This window comes from Erythrolamprus reginae (assembly GCF_031021105.1).
Source record: "Erythrolamprus reginae isolate rEryReg1 chromosome 13 unlocalized genomic scaffold, rEryReg1.hap1 SUPER_13_unloc_2, whole genome shotgun sequence".
NCBI lineage: Eukaryota > Metazoa > Chordata > Lepidosauria > Squamata > Dipsadidae > Erythrolamprus > Erythrolamprus reginae.
In genome coordinates this window covers 582,215-606,690 of record NW_027248446.1, presented here as the reverse complement: position 1 = coordinate 606,690, position 24,476 = coordinate 582,215, and the positions used below count along the sequence as shown (strand labels likewise).

Below are 24,476 nucleotides of genomic sequence, written 5' to 3'. Positions count from 1 at the left end.
TCACCACAGGCAGAAACAGTGAGATTGTATTGAGACATGTTTCTTTAAGACATTTTCATTAGGGGAAATGTAGTGAAATTGCACTCCCAGTAATGTAGTTCTTCATGTGACCACATCTGCAAATTCCTATATCTATTTATTTATCTTCAAACAAACATGTTCAAAAGGCCTGGTGAGAATGGGCCTTAAAAAAACACTAGATGGGTCTTTGCCAGCTTTAGTTGTCCAATTCACTGTCTGAGGAGGCCAGTTATGATTTAAAAGCCAGAGCACAGACTGCCCCCTACAGGCAGCAAGAGGGACAGCTAAAGCATGGAAAAGCCCAAGAGAGGAAGGTACCTGGGTGCTTACTGTGGAATTTTTTTAACCAGTTTTTTTTAACCAGTTTTTTTCTAACTTCCCTCTGCTTTGTGTGTTTGTGTGTGTGTATGTCTGTTTGTTTGTGTGTTTGTCTCTCTGTGTGTGTATGTGAGAGAGCGAAATTTGTTTTTAACTCTGCAAAGTTCTGGCAACTAGTTTTTCACTAAAATTGCATCAACCCTTTTGTGTGGAACCTTTGAGCTTTAGCTTTCAAAATAAAATTAAATACATGGTGGTTTTAACTCAGCAGGCAGCTATTTCAGATCTGTGAGATGCTCTGGCATTAATTGGCCCCTGGGAATTTGTCCTTATGCCAACAAATCTCAGATTTATTTGTTTCTTCGGCCACAGTTGCCGTGTATTCCCTCCAGGGTCAGTTTCAAGCATGGAGCTCCTAAACCTCTCACTTCTAGATAACCAATTTAATTCCAACTCTGCCCCTGCCATTTCATTTCTCTCCAGAAAATCCCCCAAAGTTGAATTATCCTAGGATCTCTCCTGAGAGGGAGAATTATGATCAATGTTTCAGCTCTGCTCTTTGGCTGAATCCTCCAGGCGAGACTTTGGCCAGAGAAATATGGAGTTTGGGAAGAGGCAGAGTATGTGCTCTTGCATGTACATCTCTCTCCTTTCCGGGTAAAACTGTGTTTCAATCAGGAAAGCAACTGTATCATATTCCACCTTCTGAGAATCCTCTGAATTTTTCTAATTCTTTAGGAACAGGAAGGAGATTGATTGAGTCACCCCATGAATTATGGACCTCCTGCTTCTGCTTCTGATGCTGCTTTTGTCCCATCCAGTCTCTGGGAAGCTGAGAAGGAAATGCCCGCTGAATTTGGAGCACCAGGATGGAAAACAACCACGTAGTTTGTACAGCTCAGGAGACCATCTCATTGGTATAGTCACCAGTGAAAAGGAAACATTGCATATGAGGTTGCTTTTCAATGTGGCTCCTTCTCTTCAGTTTGATTTCCCTGATCTGTAAGTCATTCAGGGTGATGGAGTTGCACTTCCTGCATTCTAACACTCTCCTTTTCTGTTTCCCCCCCATTTATTTCTATATTGGGGAATATGTCTATTTTCCCGAATGATTTTGATTTCCACAGTTTCTCTCTTTTGTCTGATGTTGTGAAAGAGATCCCAATCCAAAAAGGCTGAAAAGACTCAAATACGAAAAGCTGAAAGGGCTGCAGATTGTTTTCTTCACTCTTTAATTTATTACTTGAATAATGAATTTTATTTAAAGAAGTGGTGGAATCCGTTACCAATTTTATATTTGTGTAACCGATCATTGCTTTTGGTAAAATGCTCAGTTAAGGCTCAGTAGGTTTATGGAGGATTATTTATTTGTTTGTTTTGTCAAGTATATATTGTTGGTACACAAAGATATAATATTTATATACATGATATTAGTAGAAGAGAAACATTAGGACAGGGGAAGGAAGGTTATAATAAAAAACATTTTTATTATAAAAATGTTATAATAATTTTTTTTACAATAGGGATGTTCATGTCTTTTTGTATGGCTTACTATTAATTTTTAACATTCAATTGATCAACAAGAATTCCCAGCTCCTGCACAACCTCACACTTGGCTACAATATCCAGGACAACTACTTTAGCACTTTCCGCACTTCAGATGCCTTGCTGGACATTCTCTCCACTGGAGAAGCCAATGTCCTCAACTACGGCTGTGGAAGGAAGGACAACCTTCTGGCTCTTCTTGATGCAGCTAGAAAGGAAATCTCCATCCAGATGTCAACATTAGGAGGCACCTACAAAGTCCCACAGGTTTGTGTGTCTTTTTCTCCATCTGGTAAAAGTAAGTGGTGGGTGAGCAATAGATGCAATCATGTCTTCCCCATGGAATTCAAGAACTGCTTTTCTCCATATTAGCAAAAATCGAAATACTTTATCCCATTATTTTCATGTTGAGATTAATCATAAAAGGCCTGAAATGCAAGCAATATATTCAATGGAGAAGACATTCTACCATCTATTTAATGCATCAAAAAATATCCGTGGTTGTTGGGGCCTCTACTGACATCTTCATTTTCAAATATAAATAAGACCTGCCCAATCCACTTGGATTGAAGTTGACAATGGTAGCATTATATGTATCAAAAATATGGAATAAACTCTAGTAATTATGGACCAAAAGGACTAGCAGATATTGTAATTTATTAAATTTCTATGCTGCCCTTCTCCTTGGACTCAGGGCAGCTTTACCAAATTGTGGCTAAAATTTATGCCATGATCCTCTTAGTTAATGTTGAGAAAAATGCATTCCTTGCAGAAGAACCAGAACATTTTAGGTAGAGTTAAAAGCTATATAGATTTGATAAGAAATAATGAATAAGTTATTAATCATACGTTGGCTCAAATTGGTCTTGAACTATCTAATCTATATCAATGTGGTAAAACAAGGTTTGCTGGCTTTCTAGATGCTACTGCAGCATTTGATTCAATAAACAGAGAAATATGATGGAGAAAATGGGTTGCCCTCAAACTGGAGCTCAGCCTGTTGGCCCTGATTGAAGCTCTTGTTTGAGAGGGAGGTTTGGGTTCAATGGACAAGCTATGCTTACCAAGTAGGGAAAGGAAAGATGCATATTTGAACCCTTGTTATTAACTATAGATACAAATGACTTACTGGACCTAATTCAGGATAAAAAACAGGTCATAAATAAATGATATTTCATTTTTTGTCAAAAATTATTAAATTAGTGGACCAGTGAAATGCAGTGCATGTAGTATACAGCACTTAGATTTCAGAAAAGCTTTGACAAAGTAAGCCACAACCTATTTGTTGGTAAATTAAAAGTATGTCAGATAGACATGCCCAGATGGAGTCAGTCTGTGGTCCTCAATGGAACTACTTCTCCATGGATGGAAACCAGCAGTGGGGACCCCAAGGTTCCATTTTATTTATTCAACCTCTTCATTTGGATGAGGGGAGAAATGGGGAAATCATCAGATTTGAAGACAACACTAAAGTGGCAGGAATAGTCAATACCCCAGAAGATAGGCTGAAGATCCAGATGGATCTAGATAAATTTGAACTCTGGGCCTATCTAACAAGATGAAATTCAATGTAGAGAAATGTACACAGGCTAGAAAACCCAAATGTACACTTAGAGATTAGGTGAAATCTGCCTCAGTAGCAGTAATTGTGAGAGGCATCTTGGAGTCTTAGTGGACAATCTCTTAAAAATGGACCAGCAATGTGTGGCACCAGCCAAAAAAGCCAAAAACATTTGCCTTGACAGATGGACAAAATCAATATCATGTGAAGTATTAGTACCATTTTATCATGCCTTGGGAAGACCACTCTTGGAATACTGCATCCAATTTTGATCACCATATTATTAAAAAATGTAGAAACTAAGACGATTAAAGGTTTGAGACTAGAACAGTTGCAGGAATTGGATATGTCTATTCTAGTTAAAAGGACTGGGGGTGACTGAGCGTAAAGAAGGGAACCAAAGGGAAGCTATATTGTGATATCAAGTTGTCTTTTATATTCAAAAGACCTTTACTCTGTACCATTAGATAACTGTGCATACGAAGCAGTATTATGAACAAATATTGTATTTTTAGCTCATTGTGTGAAAAACAGGATATAAAATCAGGGATAGTCCTAAGTAAGAGGAAAAACCACGTTAGGAACACATGTCATTGCTCATGTCATAATTTATGGGAATGTTCAGTATACTGGGAGTCACGTATGTATCGTTGATTCAGTATAAAAATGGAGGTGTGAAGATGTCAAATGCCTTCTTCAGGTGTGATTCTCTATCTGAGTTGGCCTTGATTAATGAGATAGTAAACCTCAGTTCCTGTTCACCTGGCTCCTATGTCCTTATTTTTCCTTTTCTCAGAGTGACATAATAAGAATGTGCAATATTTCAGAGGCTGCCACAAAGAATGGGGGGAATGGGTTAACCTATTTTCCAAAATCCGGAAAACAAGACAAGAAACAATGGATAGACAATAATCAAGGAGAGAAACAACCTAGAACTAAGCGGAACTTTCCTGACACTCAGAACAATTAATCATTGGAATAACTTGTCTCCAGAGGTTGTGGGTGCTCTAACACTGGAGGTTTTTAAAAAGAGACTAGACAGCTACTTGCCTGGAATAGTGTAGGGTCCCCTGTTTGAGGAGGAGGTTAGATTAGAAGACCTCCAAGGTGCCTTCCAATTCTTTTATTCTGTTTTAAGTTCTGTTCTAGGTACATGCTAAATATCTATTGGATCACACTACTTTACACTAACAAAATGATATTACCATACTTACACATTGGATTGTATACCCTGTGAACAAGACTTGGATTCTTTTGTCGTAATAATTTTCTGGTAATTAATCAATCAAGTTCAAACATTACAGTCTTTTGGAAATGACATGGTAGCCACAATTGGTCAGCCAACAGAGCGTGTAACACCTTTCCTTACCTGGAGTTCTTTTCTCTGAGACTGAATCTGGGACCCTCATCATCAAAGGAGCTGTTAGAGAAAGGGCATGAGTGGAAGTGGTGCTTAAATGAAAACCTCATAGCTCTCCAGCTTCCTCAGCCCCAATTATCAAAGTATCAGAGGCCAAGGTTTCCCCCATGTTTTTATATCCATCTGATGCTTGGGGCTTCAGAGAGAAATCACTAGCAGAACCAACCCAATCACAGCCTCTGAGGAGTATCTTGGGGTGGGTAAAAGGACTCTAGCTGTTGTCCTCACAATTCTTTTCGGAATTTACACAATTTATACTTTGTCTAAATTCAGAAAATATGGATATTGGCATAAAATTTAATCTATGGAAACTGAGAGACTCCAAAAACAGACAAAATTTCAATGAAAGAGAAATATACAACTGACAAATGGTATTAGGAACTGAGGTTGGCCTGTTTCTTGTATACCGTACTTTTGGGTGTATAAGATGCACCTTTTTACCTGAAAAAAGTGCATCAAAAATTGGGTGCGTCTTATACACCGAAGTCGCCCCTTGTGAGCAGCTCAGACAGCATCCTGGTGGAGCAGAGCAACTCACCCATTCCCGTCTAGAAGCCTCAGCTCCCATATCTCAAGCCGTCGCCTGGCCTATGGATTGCAGGTGGTGATTGGTAAGTTGGCAAAGAAGGGAGCGGCTTCTATCTCTTGGGGTGGGGGGTGAAGGGGGTGGCTGTCTCAGTGGAGAGTGGAAAGAGAGACAGGAGCAAATGCCAGCTTTTACCAGTGTTTTTTTCTGTTACCGTTACTAGCAAGCCCTCCCCTCAGCAGCAGTAAAACACATGCACTCTGTAAATATTTAGATTACTGAGAAGCTGCCGTCTCTCACCATTCGGCTCAGAATACTTTTTTTCTTGTTTTCCTTCTCCAAAATCTAAGTGCGTCTTATATTCTGGTGCCTCTTATATACCAAAAAATACAGTAACTGGAGAAGAAGCTAAAAGGATTCTTCCAGAAAAAATCTGGGGTACAGAAACAGAAAAAGATGCACCAATCCTCAAAAATTATAATAGGCCCTTTATTGGAATATAATACTTTAGTCAGCATTTCAATGTGTTGATCTAATTGTGGTAAATTGTAGAGGTGATGCAGTGATATGATTTACATTGTTTATAGTTTTTAAAATTAATTATTCCCCATTTTTATTATACAATCTTGCTAATATTCTGTATTTAATATTTCAAACTATGTCTAATTACAAATTGTTCGAATACATTCAGGAGAAGCAGGCCAGATTTTTTAGGATTTGATCTGTTCCCAAATATAACACCGTATTCTTCATTACTTTTTCAGATCAATTATTTAAATGCTCCAGAGGCTCTGAGTGATAAAAGCAAATTCCCCTTTTTCCACCACATGAGTCCCAAAGAAGGGTCCCAGTACCCAGCCATTGTCCAACTGCTCCTCCATTTCAGATGGACCCTGATTGGCCTTTTTGCTTCAGACACAGAGAAGGGAGAGAATTTCATGAGGACTTTCCCTCCTGTGCTTGTCAGCAATGGAATTTGTGTGGTTATATCACAACAATTCTCAACAACTGAACCTACAGCCTCCCTCAGGGATGCCCTCTCTAAGTGGAGACAAGTCAATGTCTTTGTTCACTTCATGGAATATGATTCCCTTTGGGACAGAATTCTTCCTTTCCATTTAACACTTCTGCGCTTGCCGGGAGTCATTGAAGGGAAAGTCTGGATCCTCACAAATTTTCCTCGGTATAGAATAAACAAATGCAGACTTCTCAAATATGTCCACAGTGTTTTGAAATTTGTTTATCTGCCCAAAGGAAGGCCAGCAGATGAAGCCTTTAAAAACCATTTCTTTCTGGAGGAAAAGTTTCAAGACCATTATTTTCTCTGTTCTCTTTCAAAGAATGTCTTTTCTGTCAAAGGCCGCAGAAGATGCACCCAGAAAGCCCCACTGGAGACCCGGTGGAAATGGAACAGAAGAGGGATCCAAAATTACTATAACCGCTATAGCATCATGAAGACTCTGGCTCAGGCCTTGAATGCTGCCTATTCCCCCAGATTGAGGAGGAGAAGGAAGAAGGGAGAAAAGAGGTCGGGGTCTCCAAGGCTGCAGCCGTGGCAGGTAGGGGGTCCTGATATGGATCCATGAATCTTAGATCCTTTGGAGAAGGAATCCAGAGGAGAAGGAGGAGAACCATCTCAACAGATCTGCCCAATTTAATTACTTGGGGAATAACTGTCAGGCCCAAAGTCATTATGTGAAGTCAAAGGTTGGCCTGACACAGTTTGGTAGTGATAGAGGAACAGGGTGTGTGTGTGATATATTCCTTTCTGCAGATGCCATAGTAATGAACACAGGAAGGAATTATGAATCGATTTATGCTCAATTTATTAACAAAGCCATATATGGATTCGACTTGATTCATTCCAATTCAGTCCCTTAGATTACACCTGGGTCAAAACCCCATCTCACATCCCCACACCCACAAGTGCAGTCATGAGGACCAATCCTATGCAGGATTCCTGATTCCTTCCTTTGTTCGTTACTATGGTATCTGCAGAAAGGAATGTGTGGTGGCATCTCTCTCTCTCTCTCCCCACCCCATTGCTCTATCACTACCAAACTGTCAGGCCAATCTTTTGACTTCACATAATGACTTTGGGCCTGACAATAATGGTTCCAAAGGGGGGGGGGGGGTCATAATATTTTTACTACCACTTTGTGGCCGTGGCTTAGTTTGGGGATGTGGATTGATTGTCATGTGACCAGGTGTGGGTGGCTTGGCAGTCATGACTGCGTGTGAGTGGCTTCATGGTCATGTGATTCAGCAGAGGAGGCTTGTTGGTGATGTGACTGGGTTGGAGGGACTAACTAAATGTCACTCACAACAAAAGGTGCCTTGCCTGGCCCCTCCCCTCCCAGCTATTCCTTGTCAAACAGCCTCAATGAATCTACAGTTCTGCAAAAATGTTGTTCGTCTTTTTTTCAACTTTACATATATATTTGTACTTCCATGGACCTTTGAAAGAAGGAAATGGCTCCCATGCTTTGCCCAAGAGTTTGAGAGGCAACAGGCTCTTAAGGGGCTCCCAGAACAAGGGGAGGGGGGAAATGTATTTTCCAAAGCATCAGAAGGCAAAACTAGAAGCAGTGCATGGAAACTGAAGAAACATAGAAAAATAGAAGATTGATGACAGAAAAAGACCTCATGGTCCATCTAGTCTGCCCTTATACTATTTCCTGTATTTTATCTTAGGGTGGACATATGTTTATCCCAGGCATGTTTAAATTCAGTTACTGTGGATTTACCAACCACGTCTGATGGAAGTTTGTTGCTTCTGATCTTTCCCCCAACTAACTTCAGATTGTGCCCCCTTGTTCTTGTGTTAACATATTTAAATGTTTCAATCATGTCCCCCCTTTTATTTCTGTCCTCCAGACTATACACATTGAGTTCATTAAGTCTTTTCTGATAAGTTTTATGCTTAAAACCTTCCACCATTTTTGTAGCCCATCTTTGGACCCGTTCAATTTTGTCAATATCTTTTTGTAGGTGAGGTCTCCAGAACTGAACACAGTATTCCAAATGTGGTCTCACCAGCGCTCTATACAGCGGGATCACAATCTCTCTCTTCCTGCTTGTTATACCTCCAGGGCCGCCGATAGGCCGGTACTACTGGGAGTGGCGTCAGGGGCCCGGCCAAATGGGGGAGGCGGCGCCCGCCAAAAACTCTCCAACCCCGATTGCAATGGGGAAAAGCGCGCCAAGGCAAGCGAAAGGACCAGAGACACCTCGCCAAACTTCGCCTCTGCGGAGCTTCTCTGACCGCGGCCCGCACCTTCTTCCCACCCCCGTGAGGAAAGAAGGCAGGGAGGCCGGCAGACAGGCAGGGAGCCCCGATGGCAGCCACGGAAGAAAGCGCGGGGGTGGCTCTGCCCTCCGGAAACCAAGCCGTGCTGCTGGGGAAGCCGGGAGAGGACTGAGTCCGGCCGGCTTCTCCGCAGGCCTTGTGTCCCTGCGCCTTTCGGCCTCCGGAGGTGCTGTGCCGGGGATTTGGGGGGGCCGTGAACACCGCCCGCTGCCTGGAGCCAATGGCTTCTTTTGGGCGGCCACTGGCTTACTCGCTCGCCTTCCTGCTGCTGGCGCTGGGAGCAGGTAAGCACAGGCGGGCGGTTGGGTGGGAAGGGCGAGGCGCGAGGGGGAGGCAAGGTCCCTCTTTTCATGCATCCGCTCAGTGAGCCTATCTTTGGAGTTGCCTTTTTTTCTTTCTTTCTTTCTTTCTCTCTTGCTCTCATTCTTTTTTTCTTTCTCTTGCTTTCTTTCTTTCTCTCCTTCCTTCCCTCCTTCCATTTCTTTCATTCCCCCTCTCTATTTTTATTTCTCTTTCCTTCTTTCTTTCTTTCCTTCTTTCTTTCTTTTCTTTCTTTTTCTTTCTTTCTCTCTTGCTCTTTCAATCTTTTTTCTTTCTCTTGCTTTCTTTCTTTCTCTTGCTTTCTCTCCTTCTTTCCCTCCTTCCATTTCTTTCATTCCCCTTCTCTATTTTTATTTCTCTTTCATTCTTTCTTTTCTCTTTCCTTCTTTCTTTCTTTCCTTCTTTCTTTCGTTTCTTTTTCTTTCTTTCTCTCTTGCTCTTTCAATCTTTTTTCTTTCTCTTGCTTGCTTTCTTTCTCTTTCTTTCTCTCCTTCCTTCCCTCCTTCCATTTCTTTCATTCCCCCTCTCTATTTTTATTTCTCTTTCATTCTTTCTTTCCTTCTTTCTTTCTTTTTCTTTCTTTCTCTCTTGCTCTTTCATTCTTTTTTCTTTCTCTTGCTTTCTTTCTTTCTCTCCTTCCTTCCTTCCATTTCTTTCATTCCCCCTCTCTATTTTTATTTCTTTCATTCTCTTTCTTTCTTTTTTTCTTTCTTTCTTTCTTTCTCTTGCTTTCTTTCTTGCTTTTTCTTTCTCTCTTTTACCTTTCTTTCCTATATTTCTTCTTTTCTTTCTCCTTCCTACCTTCTTCCCTCCCTTCCTTCAGTCCTTCCTCTCTTACTCTCCCCTTTCATAAGTTTCCTTGCTTCCTTCCTCTGTTCCTGTCCCTTCCCCCTTTCTTTCTTTCTTTCTTTCCTTCCTTCCCTCCTTCCATTTCTTTCATTCCCCATCTCTATTTTTATTTCTCTTTCATTCTCTTTCTTTCTTTTCTTCTTTCTTTCATTTCTTTTTCTTTCTTTCTCTCTTGCTCCTTCATTCTTTTTTATTTCTCTTGCTTTCTTTCTTTCTTTCTCTTTCTTTCTCTCCTTCCTTCCCTCCTTCCATTTCTTTCATTCCCCCTCTCTCTTTTTATTTCTCTTTCATTCTCTTTCTTTCTTTTCTTTCTTTCTTTCCTTCTTTCTTTCTTTTCTTTCTTTTTCTTTCTTTCTCTCTTGCTCTTTCAATCTTTTTTTCTTTCTCTTTCTTTCTTTCTTTCTCTTTCTTTCTCTCCTTCCTTCCTTTCCTCCTTCCATTTCTTTCATTCCCCCTCTCTATTTTTATTTCTCTTTCATTCTCTCTTTCTTTTCTCTTTCTTTCTTTCTCCTTCCTTCTTTCATTTCTTTTTCTTTCTCTCTCTCTTTCTCTCTTGCTCTTTCATTCTTTTTTCTTTCTCTTTCTTTCTTTTTCTTTCTCTCCTTCCTTCCCTCCTTCCATTTCTTTCATTCCCCCCTCTCTTTTTATTTCTCTTTCATTCTCTTTCTTTCTTTATTTCTCTTTCTTGCTCTTTTTCTTTCTCTCTTTTACCTTTCCTTCCTATATTTCTTCTTTTCTTTCTCTTTCCTACCTTCTTCCCTCCCTTCCTTCAGTCCTTCCTCTCTTACTCTCCCCTTTCATAAGTTTCCTTGCTTCCTTCCTCTATTCCTGTCCCTTCCCCCTTTCTTTCTTTCTTTCTCTCCCTCCATTTCTTGCTTTCCTTCTTCTTCCTCCCTTCTTTCCTCCCTCACTCCCTTCTTTCACTCCTTCCTCTCTTACTCTCCCCTTTCACACCTTTCCTTGCTTTCTTTGCACCCTTCCTCTGTTCCTGTCCCTTCCCTCTTTCCTTCCCACCCTCCGTCCATTCATTCACCCATTCCTCTCTTGATCGCCCCTTTTACCATTCCTTCCTTCCTTCCTTCCCTCCCTCCCTCCTTCCTTCCTCCTTCCTTCCTTCATAGCTTGCCCTCGCCTTTCTTCCCTTCCTTCCAGGTGGGAGTGCCCCCTCAAGACACCTGCCCGACTGCTGGTGCCCTGCTTTTTCTCTCCCCTCGTCCTTTCCAGCTCCTCGCCGATGGTTGCCGGGTGTGGGATCCCCCTCCCCTCTCCCCTCGCTAGAAAGCACATGGTTTTGTCAACAAGGCCTCTTCCAAGAAGGGAGAAGTGCCAAGGAGCTGTAAATAAGCCATGCTCCGCCTGACCAATGCCAGGAGGCTTTCTTTCCCTTGCCGCTCCCGCTTCTTTCTTTGTCCTGGATGAGTCCACACAATCGGCTTAACCCAGTTCCTGAAATAGCCTATGGCAGTGTTTCCCAACCGTGACAACTTGAAGATATCTGGACTTCAACTCCCAGAATTCCCCAGCCAGCATTCGCTGGCTGGGGAATTCTGGGAGTTGAAGTCCAGATATCTTCAGGTTGCCAAGGTTGGGAAACACTGGCCTATGGAACTGCCTCGCTTGGCGTAAAGCGGGAAATGATCCCCGGGGGATGGAGTGGCTTGGCGACTTAAAGTAGTTTTACAATGGCGGGGGCCCAGACACTTAGGCTGTATGGGGCCCCAAAATTCCTGATGGCGGCCCTGTATACCTCTAGCTATGCAGCCAAGCATTCTACTTGCTTTCCCTACCACCTGACTGCACTGTTCACCCATTTTGAGACTGTCAGAAATCACTACCCCTAAATCCTTCTCCTCTGAATGTTTTGCTAACACAGAACTGCCAATTCAATACTCAGATTGAGGATTCCTTTTCCCCAAGTGCATTATTTTACACTTGGAAACATTAAACTGCAGTTTCCATTGCTTTGAGCATTTATCTAGTAAAGCTAAATCATTTGCCATATTAGACGCCTGGAGGAATATCAACCCTATTGCACACTTTAGAGTCATCGGCAGAAAGAGAGAAGAAACAGAGAAGCCACCTAAAACTAAGGAAACATTTCCTGACAATGAGAACCAATATAGGTGCAGAAATATTTCAGTCATAACTTCACAGATAAAATTGCCATTATTATCCTGACTTCTGGTGTTTTGGATGATAGCCTGAATCCCTCTTCCTTGTGGAAACCCTTGAGATATTGGAAGACAGCTATCATGTCTCCCCTCGTCCTTATTTTCATTAAGCTAGACATACCCAGTTCCTGCAACCATTCTTTGTATGTTTTAGCCTCCAATCCCCTAATCCTCTTTGTTGCTCTTCTCTGCACTCTTTCTAGAATCTCCAGATCTTTTTTACATTCTGGCAACCAAAACTGAATGCAGTATTCAAGTTTGGTTTTAAAATGACATTATAAAGTGGTATTAACACTTCATGTGAACCTGATTCTATCCCTCTGTTTATGCAGCCTGGAATTGTGTTGGGTTTTTTCGCAGTGCTGCACACAACTGACTTCAACCGCAACAACACAAGAGCATGCAACAGATTCAAACTTAATACGAACTGCTCCAGTGCTGCACGCTGCTGGATAATATTTAAATGGTTCTCCACTAGGACTCCATGATTGTCAACTAGGACTCCAAGATCTTAGTGATAATAGAGATATGCATGGTTTTTTAAAACTGCTAAAATTGCTTGGAATTGTTTTTAGGGGGGGTTACATTTTATATGTATTTGCCTGTGAGCCACCCAGAGTCCTCTGTCAGTTGGGCGGAATATAAATCCAAACAAACAAACAAATCCCACGCATAGTTACCACTGTTGAATACGGTAACAATAATTATCTCTGATCCATCCAGAATCTGATCCATCCAATGATTAAATATCTTTGTTTAATTCTTAATAATACATGCCCTTCAAATTTTAATTAGGATCTTTTCCAACAACTCCATTCCACTCCCCAAAGTCATAAGAGCTCCTGTAAATTGAAATATGACAACTCTTAATATTTGTTTTCCAGTTAAATAGAGAAGTCCATTCCCCCATCTCCCTCAATCTTCTTCAAAGGATTCATTTCATCAGTCATCAGTTCTCTCCACCTTGAGTCTTCAGGATCCATAGCCTCTCTAGCTATCTCCAAGCAGCCTGCCTTCAAAGCTTATTCAGGGATGCCAGCAGCAAATTAAATTCAGTCCATCCATCCATCCATCCATCCATCCAATCCATCCAATCCAACAATTGTTGCTGGCTTCTAATTATCACCTTTAAACCCATTGTTATTATATCAATCTTTTAAAAAGAAGTTTCAAATAAAGCTTGTAAGTTGAGAGACACTTATACAGTATTTTTAAATCACATCAAATTAGCTTACCCCTAAGATCATATTAATTACCATATTAATGACAACATAGAAAAATTGATGACCAATGCCAAATTGTTATTCATAGCCTTCAGGTTTCATAGGAAAAATTAAGAAAGATTAAAAATCATTTCATTATTATTTTGAAGACAACTTTTGTCCACTTGGTTTCATGTTTCAAGTTTCAAGTTTTATTGGATTTATATGCCGCCCCTCTCCGAAAACTCTCAAACCATCCATTCCTCAGGTTTCTAATCACATCACATCATTGTTTGTGAATCGTTTACTGAAATCCAGTTCTATCACCAGAGTTCCCATAATCTAGTGTATTTTCCGGACTATAAGACACACCCTGCGGGGAAGGATTGGAGCCAGGAAGTCAAGCCGTAGTAGAAAATGGTCTGACCATGACAAAGGCAACACTTCTAAGCCCCTTAGTCTCGGACCATTACTCAATTGCTCGGAAAGGAATACCATGTCAGGTGCGTGCCCTCCCTCGCGAGTCGGACCCTGAACTACTTGAGTCAGGTCCATGGCTGTCATGGTGGCCATGAACTCCTGTGCCAACTGAGAGGTTTTGACGAGTGACGGCAGGTTGAAGTCCCCCAGGACAATGAGTCCGGGGAACTCCACCGCCAACCCGGCTACCTCCTCGAGTAGCACAGGCAGGGCTTTTGACACGCAGCTGGGAGGCAGGTATGTGAGAAATAAGCCCACCTGAACCCCTAAGTCCAACTTCAGCAAGAGAGACTCGCAACCCGCAATTTCCGGAGCAATGAGTCTACGCAGGCAAAGGCTCTCCCTGGCTATAATAGCCACTCCTCCCCCCCTTCCCTGGGGTCGAGGTTGATGCCATATCTGAAACCCGGCTGGGCAAATTTCAGAGAGAGGAACACCTCCCTCCGGGCCCAGCCAGGTTTCAGTAATACAAGCCAGGTCGGCCTCCTCATCCAGGATCAGATCCCGGATGAGAAGAGCTTTATTTACCACCGACCTGGCGTTGAGCAGCAGCAACCTGAGCCCAGGGCCAGAGTTACACTCATCACCAGTACCCAAGATTGGGCTCACAGAGCCGGAACAAGGGACCGTTATTAAGCAACAGTCTCTCGTTCCCCTGGAACGGCTAACTCTGTGACCCCCACCGTATCTGCCTCTCCCCAGCAACACAGGGATATTCCGGCCCTCTGCCACCCCAGAGATCAATGCCCCTTCCTCTCCTGTCTCCCGAGCGTCAGGTGGGCCAAATCTATCACTCATACTACTGTCACTCATCCCAGGTTTGCCCTCTGCTAACCCCCAGGAGCACTCTGCAAACCTTCAAAACTCTCTCCACACCTGCTTTCACATGGGTCGGGGCTTCAGGAGGCCAAAAATGGTTGTATTTGATGTATGATGCACCAACATTTCCACCATCTATTTTTGGAAGGGGAGGAAGTTTGTCTTATACTCTTATAACACAGTGCTCAGTGATCTGTGCACCTACTACTGGACAATACTCTAGAATGTTCTCATACAATTCAAATTCCTGGATGTTCCCATTCTAGTTTCATCCCTTTCTGGAGAAGAATGAATTTTGGAATATTTCAGAAAAAAACCTGTACTTGGACCAAAATGGAGAGATAAAAGCAGATCTGGCCATTGATAGCTACTTGGTTCTCCCCAAGAAGGATGTCAAGGGAGAGAATCTGGCAGATTTTGAAAGGCAGAGACTTTCTATCAACCAAGATGCTCTTTCACGGCTAAAGTTGCTTAATAAGGTGGGAGAAATTTTGGTGTCTTTTCTGTTTTCCAAAGTCTGAGGTCCCATTTCAAGTGAGGAAAGCCTAGAGTCTCCAGGGTGGTTGGCCTTTCATGCCACTTGCTGTCATCTAATGGAGGTTCTTCAACAGACAGGACCTAAGTGGAGTAGCCTTGCCATGTTTTATGGAAATCTTTCAAGATCTTACTGCTCAGAGGTTTCTTTCTTCATCATAGTTTTATTCCACATTAAAAAACTGAATGAAATAAAAGTTTCCTAAACCTTTACAGTAAACTTTATTCTCAGTTTTAATATGAATATATCCTCATATTTAAATCTTTTTTCTGCAATTCCATCCCTTCAGACTTTATTAAATATAAAAGTACTTTATAGTAATGTTAAATTCCAAAAGCCAACAGGAAGAATTAAATGAAGAATCTGCCAGTTGTTATACTTCCTGCATCTGTTCAGAAGAAGTCAGAGATTTCATATTTACCTCAGTGAAGACCAGAGGCTACTTGTCTCCATCCATTTCTATCTCCATTTTCTATGGATGGGGAGTCCTAATTTCTTTCTTTTGGTATTCCTTCTATTTCTGCTCAGTCTCTTCCTGAGTCTAAATGTGTGGAAAGTTGTCATCCTGGATTTGTCAAGAGGGCTCGAGAAGGAGATCCAGTTTGCTGCTACGACTGCGTTCCTTGTCCGGAGGGGACCTTCTCCACTCAGGAAGGTGGGTGACCCTGAGGAAAATGGGAGGCTTTGTGGAACTGGATCCATCCAGAACATTCTCATGAAAGTACAAGTTAAAAGGCAGATTGAAGCAAACCTGTTTTCTATTTTTAACCTGCACAATTTCTTATCTAAAAGGAAGTAAATCAAAATGACTTTGAAGGAGGGCTGGGAAGAGATGGGAGGAGGGGGTGGCAGTCTGGGCAAGCTTTACTAACAGCAGAGGAAATATCTCTTACACACTTCAATTTGGATATGTGCTTCTAAATTTACCTTTCTAGGAACATCTGAAATCTTTGAAACTTGATGAATTCTTTCAGGTCCACCTTCTGCAAGACCTTGCAAATCACTGTATATTGGCCTCCCCTTGAGGATCACCTAGAAGGTCCATAATGTGCTGCTGTGGATAGTTTTGGAGGAACTCATTACACAAATACTCTGCCAGTTATATAAATCAATCGATCAATCAAAATAGAGCTGGAAGGCACCTTTGGAGGTCTTCTAGTCTAGCCCCCTGCTCAAACAGGAGAACATATACCAGTGATGGTGAACCTTTTTGGCACCGAGTGCCCAAACCAAAACATGCAGATGCACATGCTGCAGCATCAGAAACTCAAAAACCAGCTGTCCAGTGTGCATATGCCTGTTTTGGCCGTTTTCTGGGCCATTTTCTGGTTGTTTTTCAGGTCATTTTTGGTCCGAAAAACAGCTTGCAAACTGTCTTTCTTTTGGCTGTTTTCTGGACCATTTTTTCAGGCTGTTTGCAGGCTGTTTCCCATTGTTCCAGTGCCTACAAATACTTGCATGTGCACTATAAATCAGAAGATCAGCTGTCAATGGTACGTATGCCCACAGTGAGAACTCTGCCTGCCACCTCTGCACCCGTGCCATAGTTTGCCATCATGGACCTATATCATTTCAGACAAGTGACTTTCCAGTCTCTTCTTAAAAACCTCCAATATTGAAGAACCCAAAACCTCTGGAGGCCAGCTGTTCCACTGGTTAGTTGTTCTTACTGCTAGGAGGTTTCTCCTTAATTCCATATTGCTTCCACATGTTACAGGATACTGTAGGCATTCTCCAAGACTCAGGATACTTGCCTAAAAAGATGTTAGGATTTATTATTAACCTCTAATAATGTAGGTTCCTATGAAGATTCTACACATTACACAGAAAATAATTAACATCCTATTACTCCCCTCAACTTCATATATCTAGCTACATTTTTAAAAGTATCCTTCTTAGCTCTTTGAATGGAATATTTTAGAAATTTGTCTTGGAAAATACTCCTGGAATTAGATATTGTCCAAAAAAATATTTCTTGTAATGTTTAAAAAAGTAGAAAAATATTGCTTTTTATTTTTCAGATACTGAAAAATGCAACAAGTGTCCGGATGATAAATATCCTAATGAGCATAGAGTTCAATGTATCCCCAAAGTTATAACCTTCCTGTCTTATGAAGAACATCTGGGCATCATCCTGGTCTCTTTTGCCCTATTTTTGTTCCTAGGCACTGGCCTCATTTTAATCATCTTCCTTAAGTATCAAGAAACTCCCATTGTCAAAGCCAACAACCGGGACCTCTCCTACATCCTCCTGGTCTCCCTCCTGCTTTGCTTCTTGTCTCCTTCCCTCTTCATTGGTCAACCGAAGAAAGCTACCTGCCTTCTCCAACAAACAGTTTTTAGTATCATCTTCTCAGTTGCCGTTTCTTCTCTCTTAGCCAAAACCATCATGGTGGTGCTGGCTTTCCTGGCCACAAAACCAGGAAACCGAGTGAAGAGATGGTTGGGGAAGAGCTTGGCCAACTCCATCATCCTCTCTTCTTCTGCTGTCCAAATTGTCATCTGCTCCATCTGGCTGGGAATTTCTCCCCCCTTCCCTGAATCTGACCTCCACTCCCAGCATGGAGAGATCATCCTGCAATGCAACGAAGGGGCTGTTGTCATGTTCTATGTCACCCTCAGCTACATGGGCTTCCTGTCTGCCATCTGCTTCACAGTGGCTTTCCTGGCCAGGAATCTGCCTGGGGCCTTCAACGAAGCCAAGCTGATCATCTTCAGCATGCTGGTCTTCTGCAGTGTCTGGGTGACTTTTGTGCCCACCTACCTGAGCACCAAAGGGAAATACATGGTGGCTGTGCAGGTCTTTTCCATCCTGGCCTCCAGTGCTGGTTTGCTAGGTTGCATCTTCATCCCCAAGTGCTACATTATCCTTCTGAGGCCACACCTGAATACAAAGGAGCATCTCACAGCCAGAGCAAATGTAAAAACATGATATATAACAACATTGTGACATTGGGAAAATTGTTAATATTACTCTTATTTGATTTCCATTTAGATAGTATGCACTAGTCCAACAAAACCATATCTATATGTTTAAAAATGGGAAATAGTTGAATGATGGGAATTCTTGAAGCCCCGTCCCCTTTCAATAAATCTTGCTAAAGAGATCTTTGAAAAATTCTTATATAATTCTTTCTTTCTTTGGGATTTCAGTTTGGGATTATTATTATTTGTTTCTGTTCTTCGCACCAAAATTGTAAAAAAAGTAAATTAAAAAAATAAAGTTTCCAATGAAATTTCCACTGTTTTTTTCTTTCAAGCAGAGAAATAATATACTAGCAGTTTTCATGCCCTTTAATTTTCCACTCTACAATTTCTGCCTAAAGCATTTTCCCTGCTCCGCTTCCAAGCTTGTCTTGTCTGTGACAGTCTGGAGAAGATGTCCAGAGAAAAAGGACCTTCTGACTCTCCCCAGGAGATTGAAGGGATCCTGTCTAAAAGCAGGTCACAAAAGTTCAGTGCTGCATAATATTCCTCCAGGTCCCAGAAGGGGGTGAATAAGGGTGGGAACCAGTGGTGGGATTCAAGTAATTTAACAACCTGTTCTCTGCCTTAATGATTTCTTCCAACAATCAGTTTGTCAAACTGCTCAGAAAGTTAACAACAGGTTCTCCTGAAGTGGTGTGAACTGGCTGAATCCCACCACTGATGGGAACATATAGATTTCTGGAAGAGGCACCCATGGAAGCTGTTCTGCTCTCCAACCACACAGATTGCTGATCAATTGGGAATCAATGTTTAGGTCTCAAAATGGCTCCCAATAGCGAATGGAATCCCTTTGCAATGTCCATTTTAAGGAGATAAGAAAAGCTCTGATGGATCAGATGGTCAGTCCAAGATGCACAGTGACCACACAAATATCCCTGCTTCTCCCACAAGCAGAAGGTGGAGACTTATGGCTTTGCCCAACATGGAACAGGCATTTCCCCTCGATTTCACTTTCTTCCATCTCACCACACAGGATTGGACACTCAGCCCTCTTACATTCTAGGAATTCCCAATTCTAGCATCCGACATTAATCTGAGAAATTTTTTGCAAGTTTCATACTCTCAATGAAAAAGCACTAAGGCAGGACTGGAACTCAGGAGTCTCCTGGTGATTGGCGCAAAGGCAACCAGGAAGTTTATATGCTAAGGAGGATTACAACTCTGAGCCAGATGATTTTCATGCCTAAATGAGGATTGGACCTTAAAGCATCCCAAAGCTATCAAGGCGTGTGAGGATGAACGAAGGGGGAACGAAGAAGATTGTTAAATTAGATAGATCAAGTAATGAAATTATTTTTACGGGGGGGGAGATGCTTTCACTTGAAGAGTTTTGGTTGGTTGGGTTGCATTCATTGCACTCTCGCCTGGATTTGCTTTCAAGAACATCTGAGCAAGGTAACTGCCTTTCCTTTCCTTTCCCTTCCTTTTTTCTTTATTCCACCCTTTTTCTCCCACCCCCTTCCCCACTTTCTCATTTCTTTGCTACCTTTATTTTCTATTTTATGCGATGATAACAATAAACAATAATAAAAGGGAGTCTTTTCTTTTAGGACTACTTCTTGTTCCACAGCTAGAATATGCAAAATTTCGCTGGGGAAAAACAGGCAAAATTTCTTCCTGACCCACAAAGGGAATGGGGAGTGTTTCCTTCATATCTTGGGTTGAGGGGCGGAGAATTGGAAGGAACATGTAAATGTTCTGGGCAAGAGAGAGGCGTTTCCATTAAGGAAATTGGGTTTGTCTCCCATAAAGCGAAGTTGCGCCTTTCCCAAGAGAGCCGAACTCGGGGGGGGGGGGGGTGAGGGAGGCTGGGGTGAGGATCCGGCTGATCTAGGAGGGATCCCTGCAGATCCCCTCTGCCTCTTCCTGATTTAGCTTCCCTTGGATTGGGGGGTGTCTGTGACCTCCAAGTCCTCGCTGGCTGAGGGGCTTTCCCTCCCCCCTTGTCATCCAATGCGGTAACTTTTCCTTTGGCAGAATCTTCATCTGGGAAATGAAACAGGTGTTTGTGTATTTGTGTTTTGTATGTGTGTGTGTGTGTGTGTGTGTGTGTGTGTCCAGCCAGTTGCTTCCAGCTGTCCGCAGAAGTCTGGTGTCCTCAACCACCTTGATAGCTTTGGGTGCTTTTCTTTCACCCTTGATAGTTATTACCTACTCTCATCCTCTCTTTCTTTCTCCCTTTCTCTCCCTCTCCCACTCTCCCTCCCTCTCCATCTCTCTCTCTGCCACACACAAATACACACTCACAATTAGCAACCCCCTTTTCTTGTCCCTCGGTTGGAGAAGCAAGGCAGGTGGAAGGGAAGGTCCTTCCGCAAAAAAAAAAAAAGTCAGAGCTGCTGTAGTCAGACTGGGCTCTGGGCTGAAAAGCAAAGAGAGGGAGGGATGGAGGGAGGCTGTTGTGGTTCAGCCTGAGGCTGCTCAGGGACTGGCTGTGTCTCTGCTGGCTCCATGCCCGGAGGAGGATACAGCGAAGAGGAGGGGGCTGAACAGTCGGACGGGTGAGAGGAAAATCAGGAATGGGATGAAGGAGAACAGCATGAGGGCCCCCGGGGGGGTGCTCTCCCCAGCCAGTAGTTTGGAGTCATTAGGTGATGACGCTCAAGCCGTCATTGACATGCGACAGAGATGGTCAGATCAAAGAAAGGAGCAATTAAAGAAGTATTATCAGCACTGAATTAGGAACAGCTGGGTTTGGATGTGGTCCTCCTTAGCAGGGTTTAAAAGGCAGGCAAGCCCTTGAAGCCATGTGGAGTGTTATCAGTTTGGAGTTGCGTTATCCTGTCTTGTTTCTCGGCGTCTCTGTTCCTGGCTTGTGGCCCAGCAGCTTTGGAAGACTCGTGGGAGGTGTAGGTCTGCTATCTACAGCCTCGGCTTGGCAGCAAGAATTCTGTATTGCTGCATGGACTTTTGCCTTCGTGGATTTATCTGAAGATACAGCATTTTTCCTGTTTGTAAGGACATTTTCTGTTACCTGTGTTTTTCTTGAATTTTATAAAACTGCCTTTGCCTTTTACCAGTGTGTCTGGCTTCTCTTTTTGGGTTGGTATTGGCTTCTGGAGTGACCCAGACAGAACAGAGGCTACTCCCTCCCCTTCCTTCTCCTAAAAAGTTCATACACGGGGCGGGGGGGGAGAGGGAGGGAGGGAGGGTATAAAGCACAAGGAATGAAGAACGGGGTGGGAGGGGATGTAATTTTGTTTTAGAATCGCTGAACCAGAACAGATTCTACGAAGTTGAGAAGTTGTCTGGAGCCCTTCCCATCCCAGGGGAAAAAAGAAAGGCTGGCTCGAACTCCAACCTCCCACGAATCTCCTGGACCACAAAACCCTTCACTCACTCTTCAGACCAGCCTCCTTCCCCTCCCTGGGAAATCCAGCGCTCCTTTCTCACGGGGGTGGGAGGGGCAGTCAGGCCCTTTGAGCAGCATCTTCAGGACTCCCCCGCCAAGTCCCTGCTAAAGGGGAGATTCAGAAAGGCCCCCTGGTGACCCCCCGCAGGTCCCCCCAAAGCCCCAAATTGCTCCCCCAGCCTCTCCCCCCAGGGTTGGGCAACAAGTACCAGGGTGGGTGCAGAAGCCGAATCTCACTGCCCCAGCCAGCAGCAACAGCACCCCGCACTAGGTGGGCCCAGAAAGTGTGGTCTTTCTGGGGGGCCCTTCCTGGAGGATTTATTCCTGCTGGTGGCTTCCGGGCATGATTGACAGGGCGCCTCTAACGCTGCAGCCTGTGGCAGTGGCTGTGGTCAATCCTGCAGGCGAGCCCCCAGCGAGAAGAAGGTGGGCCCAGGCTGCCTGTGGTAAAGCACCTGCCTTTCTTCCCTTCTTCCTTCCCCTGTTCTCTCAGGGTTGGGGGAGATACAGCCCCAGAACAAGGAACCCTTTTGGCTGCAGGCAAGAAATCTTTCTCCCAAACTCCCTCAGAAATGAGTCTTTGTGCCTGCGCAGCCTTCTTGGAGTGAAAAAGGAGAAGTGGTTGACAGAAATTACAGAGACAGAAATAGAATTTACCCCCGAAGGCTTCTTACTTGGAATCTGCAATAAAAAATATCCTAGACATATATTATATTTAGTCACACACATAATCACCACAACTAGAATAGTTTATGCCCAGATCTGGAAAAATAAAAATATACCCTCAGAAGGTCAAACTATGGAAAAGGCATACAGATGTGCAGAATTGGATGAGATGACAAGGGGTATTAAAGGAACAAAATGATAATGATAATGATAATGATGATAATAATAATAATAATAATAATAATAATAATAATAATAATAATAATAAAAATTTCTTAGACTTGTATGCCGCCCCTCTTCAAAGACTCGGAGCGGATAATGATAAAGACTTGGAGCAGATAAAGATAATGAAACCATTAAAATATGGGACAAATGGCCCAAGTGGATCCAAAAAAGACACCAGATAGAATGATAGTTAACTTCAGACTATAGGTGTACAGTACTGAAATATTTGACAAACTTTTCTTCAAATGGCTTATTGTAAATACATATGTATTGTACTCACTTTTTTTTTCTATTTTAATATCTTTCTTTTTGGATTGAAGTAAGTTTTCCATTTTTCTTTCTTTTTTCTTTATTACAGAAATAAAGACAAATGATAACGGTATATATAAATAGATGAATAGAAAATAGATGTTTTTCTTTATGGACCAAAAACAATAAATAAAACATTAAAAGAAAAAAGAAAATGGAGAAAGATTCCTTACAAAGCAGCGTGCAACCAAAAGGTCCGTTGTCTTGGTACTGGGCCTTAAACGTGCATTCTTTCCGCCCCTCCGCCCGAGAGGCTTCTGCTCAGCGGGGATGGCTGAGGCGCCGCGGGTGTTGCTGCTGGTGGCACCTATGGAAGCTCATACCACCCCCTGCAGGCCAAGCTTAGCTGCGGGCAGAGCTGCGTCTGTCAGGGCTGCTCTCAACATGGCTGCCTGGCGCCTCGTTGCAGGGAAGAGTAAGCGGAGCCTGGGGGGAGGGGAGAGGGAGTCCAGGTAAGGGTCCCTACGAGGCTCCCCCCCCATGAAGAGTCTGGCTCAGTCACCGTCCGTCTGGGGGTTGGAAGCCGCAGGGCTGGCGTTGAGGGTGGTGGGGGAGATATAGAGAAAGAAAGGAAGACAGACATTTGACTGCAACAAAGAAACCGGCAAAAGCCTCTCTTTCTTTCTCCCCCCCCCCCAACTCCGGCTCTGTGGCTTCCCAACCCCCAGCCAGGCCAGCAGCCGATCTATGATTGCACTTCCTGCTCTATGGTGACGGTCAAAGAAGGCCTCCCCTTCTCTCCCCCCCCCCCCCCACGACAAAGCCAAAAAATAAAATGAAAAGGTGTTGTTTTGGGGGAAACGCGGACCTGCTCCCGGGCGGGGACTGCTTCGGGCTGCGATTTTGCGCATGCGCATAAAACTGAAGTGTGGGCGTACGTGTTCCCCTCTCATCGCGAACGGCTGTCCTTTACTACCCCGTCCCAAAGCCTCTAGCAGTGCCTGCACGCCAAATCCCCCCATCAAGGTAGGGAAAATGGAGGAGCCAAGTCTCCCTGGTCGGGTTGCCTGCTCCACCTCCAAATCTCTTCCCCCAAGGCTTGAGAGAAGCCCTCGAGTCTTGCGCGCAGAACGGCAGCTTCAAAGGACCAACGGAATACACACGTTTCCCCTCTAGGACTTCATGCCTCTCTGGCCTTAACCCTTGCGCTGCAACTCGGTCAGGCATAGGTGATGCAGTCTCTATCCATTAACTCCCCAGTGTCAATTGGTGTCGGGCCTTTCTCGTGAGCCGAAATGAGCCCCTTAGTGACCCGTCATCCTCTCCCTCCACCCGTCAGATCTCAGCCCCGCTTGGATTGCGGCGTCTTTTTTAATTAATTAATTAATTAAAAAAGACGCCGCAATCCAAGCGGGGCTGAGATCTGACGGGTGGAGGGAGAGGATTAATTAATTAATTAATTAATTACTAGATTTGTATGCCGCCCCTTTCCATAGACTTTTATCTGTCTCTGCTTCTTTCGCTCCCCAGCCTGATGAAAAGGCACGGAGGGGTGGGGAGGAAAGGCTTCCCCCGGCATCCGTCCCATCCCCCCCACCCTTTGCACTGAGACACCCCCTTCCCCCCACCAAGAGGCTGCGATGGGGTCTGGCCGGGAGGGAGGGGCCGAGAGGAGCATCCCTGGGAAGGGGGTCCCACCAGATGGCAAGCAACCATGGGTGGGAGGGGGAGGGCTTGCAAGGAGGGGGAAGGGCGCTTCCTATCACCTCCGAGCCTTTGGGGCTTCTTTCCACTTGGTGCCAGGAACATTTGGAGGCTCTTCGGGAGCCCCAGGAAGGAACCCCGCCTTTATAATTTCCACAGCGTTGCCCAGCAAAGAGTGGGTGGCCCCTCTCTCCGCCACCTCCAACCCAGGATT

At 43.6% G+C, this 24,476-nt stretch overlaps 1 protein-coding gene across 1 annotated transcript in view; it reads left to right on the top strand.

Moving 5' to 3' along the window:
- The first annotated feature begins 1,086 nt into the window (after positions 1-1,086).
- LOC139155157 (vomeronasal type-2 receptor 26-like) overlaps positions 1,087-24,476 on the top strand; it is a 42,623-nt gene continuing 19,233 nt past the window's right edge. The window contains exons 1-5 of the mRNA XM_070730240.1: positions 1,087-1,341; positions 1,863-2,151; positions 6,156-6,950; positions 14,810-15,022; positions 15,607-15,733. Of these exons, the coding sequence (XP_070586341.1) occupies positions 1,115-1,341; positions 1,863-2,151; positions 6,156-6,950; positions 14,810-15,022; positions 15,607-15,733 (1,651 nt within the window). The 5' untranslated portion in view covers positions 1,087-1,114. The remainder of the gene's footprint in view (positions 1,342-1,862; positions 2,152-6,155; positions 6,951-14,809; positions 15,023-15,606; positions 15,734-24,476) is intronic.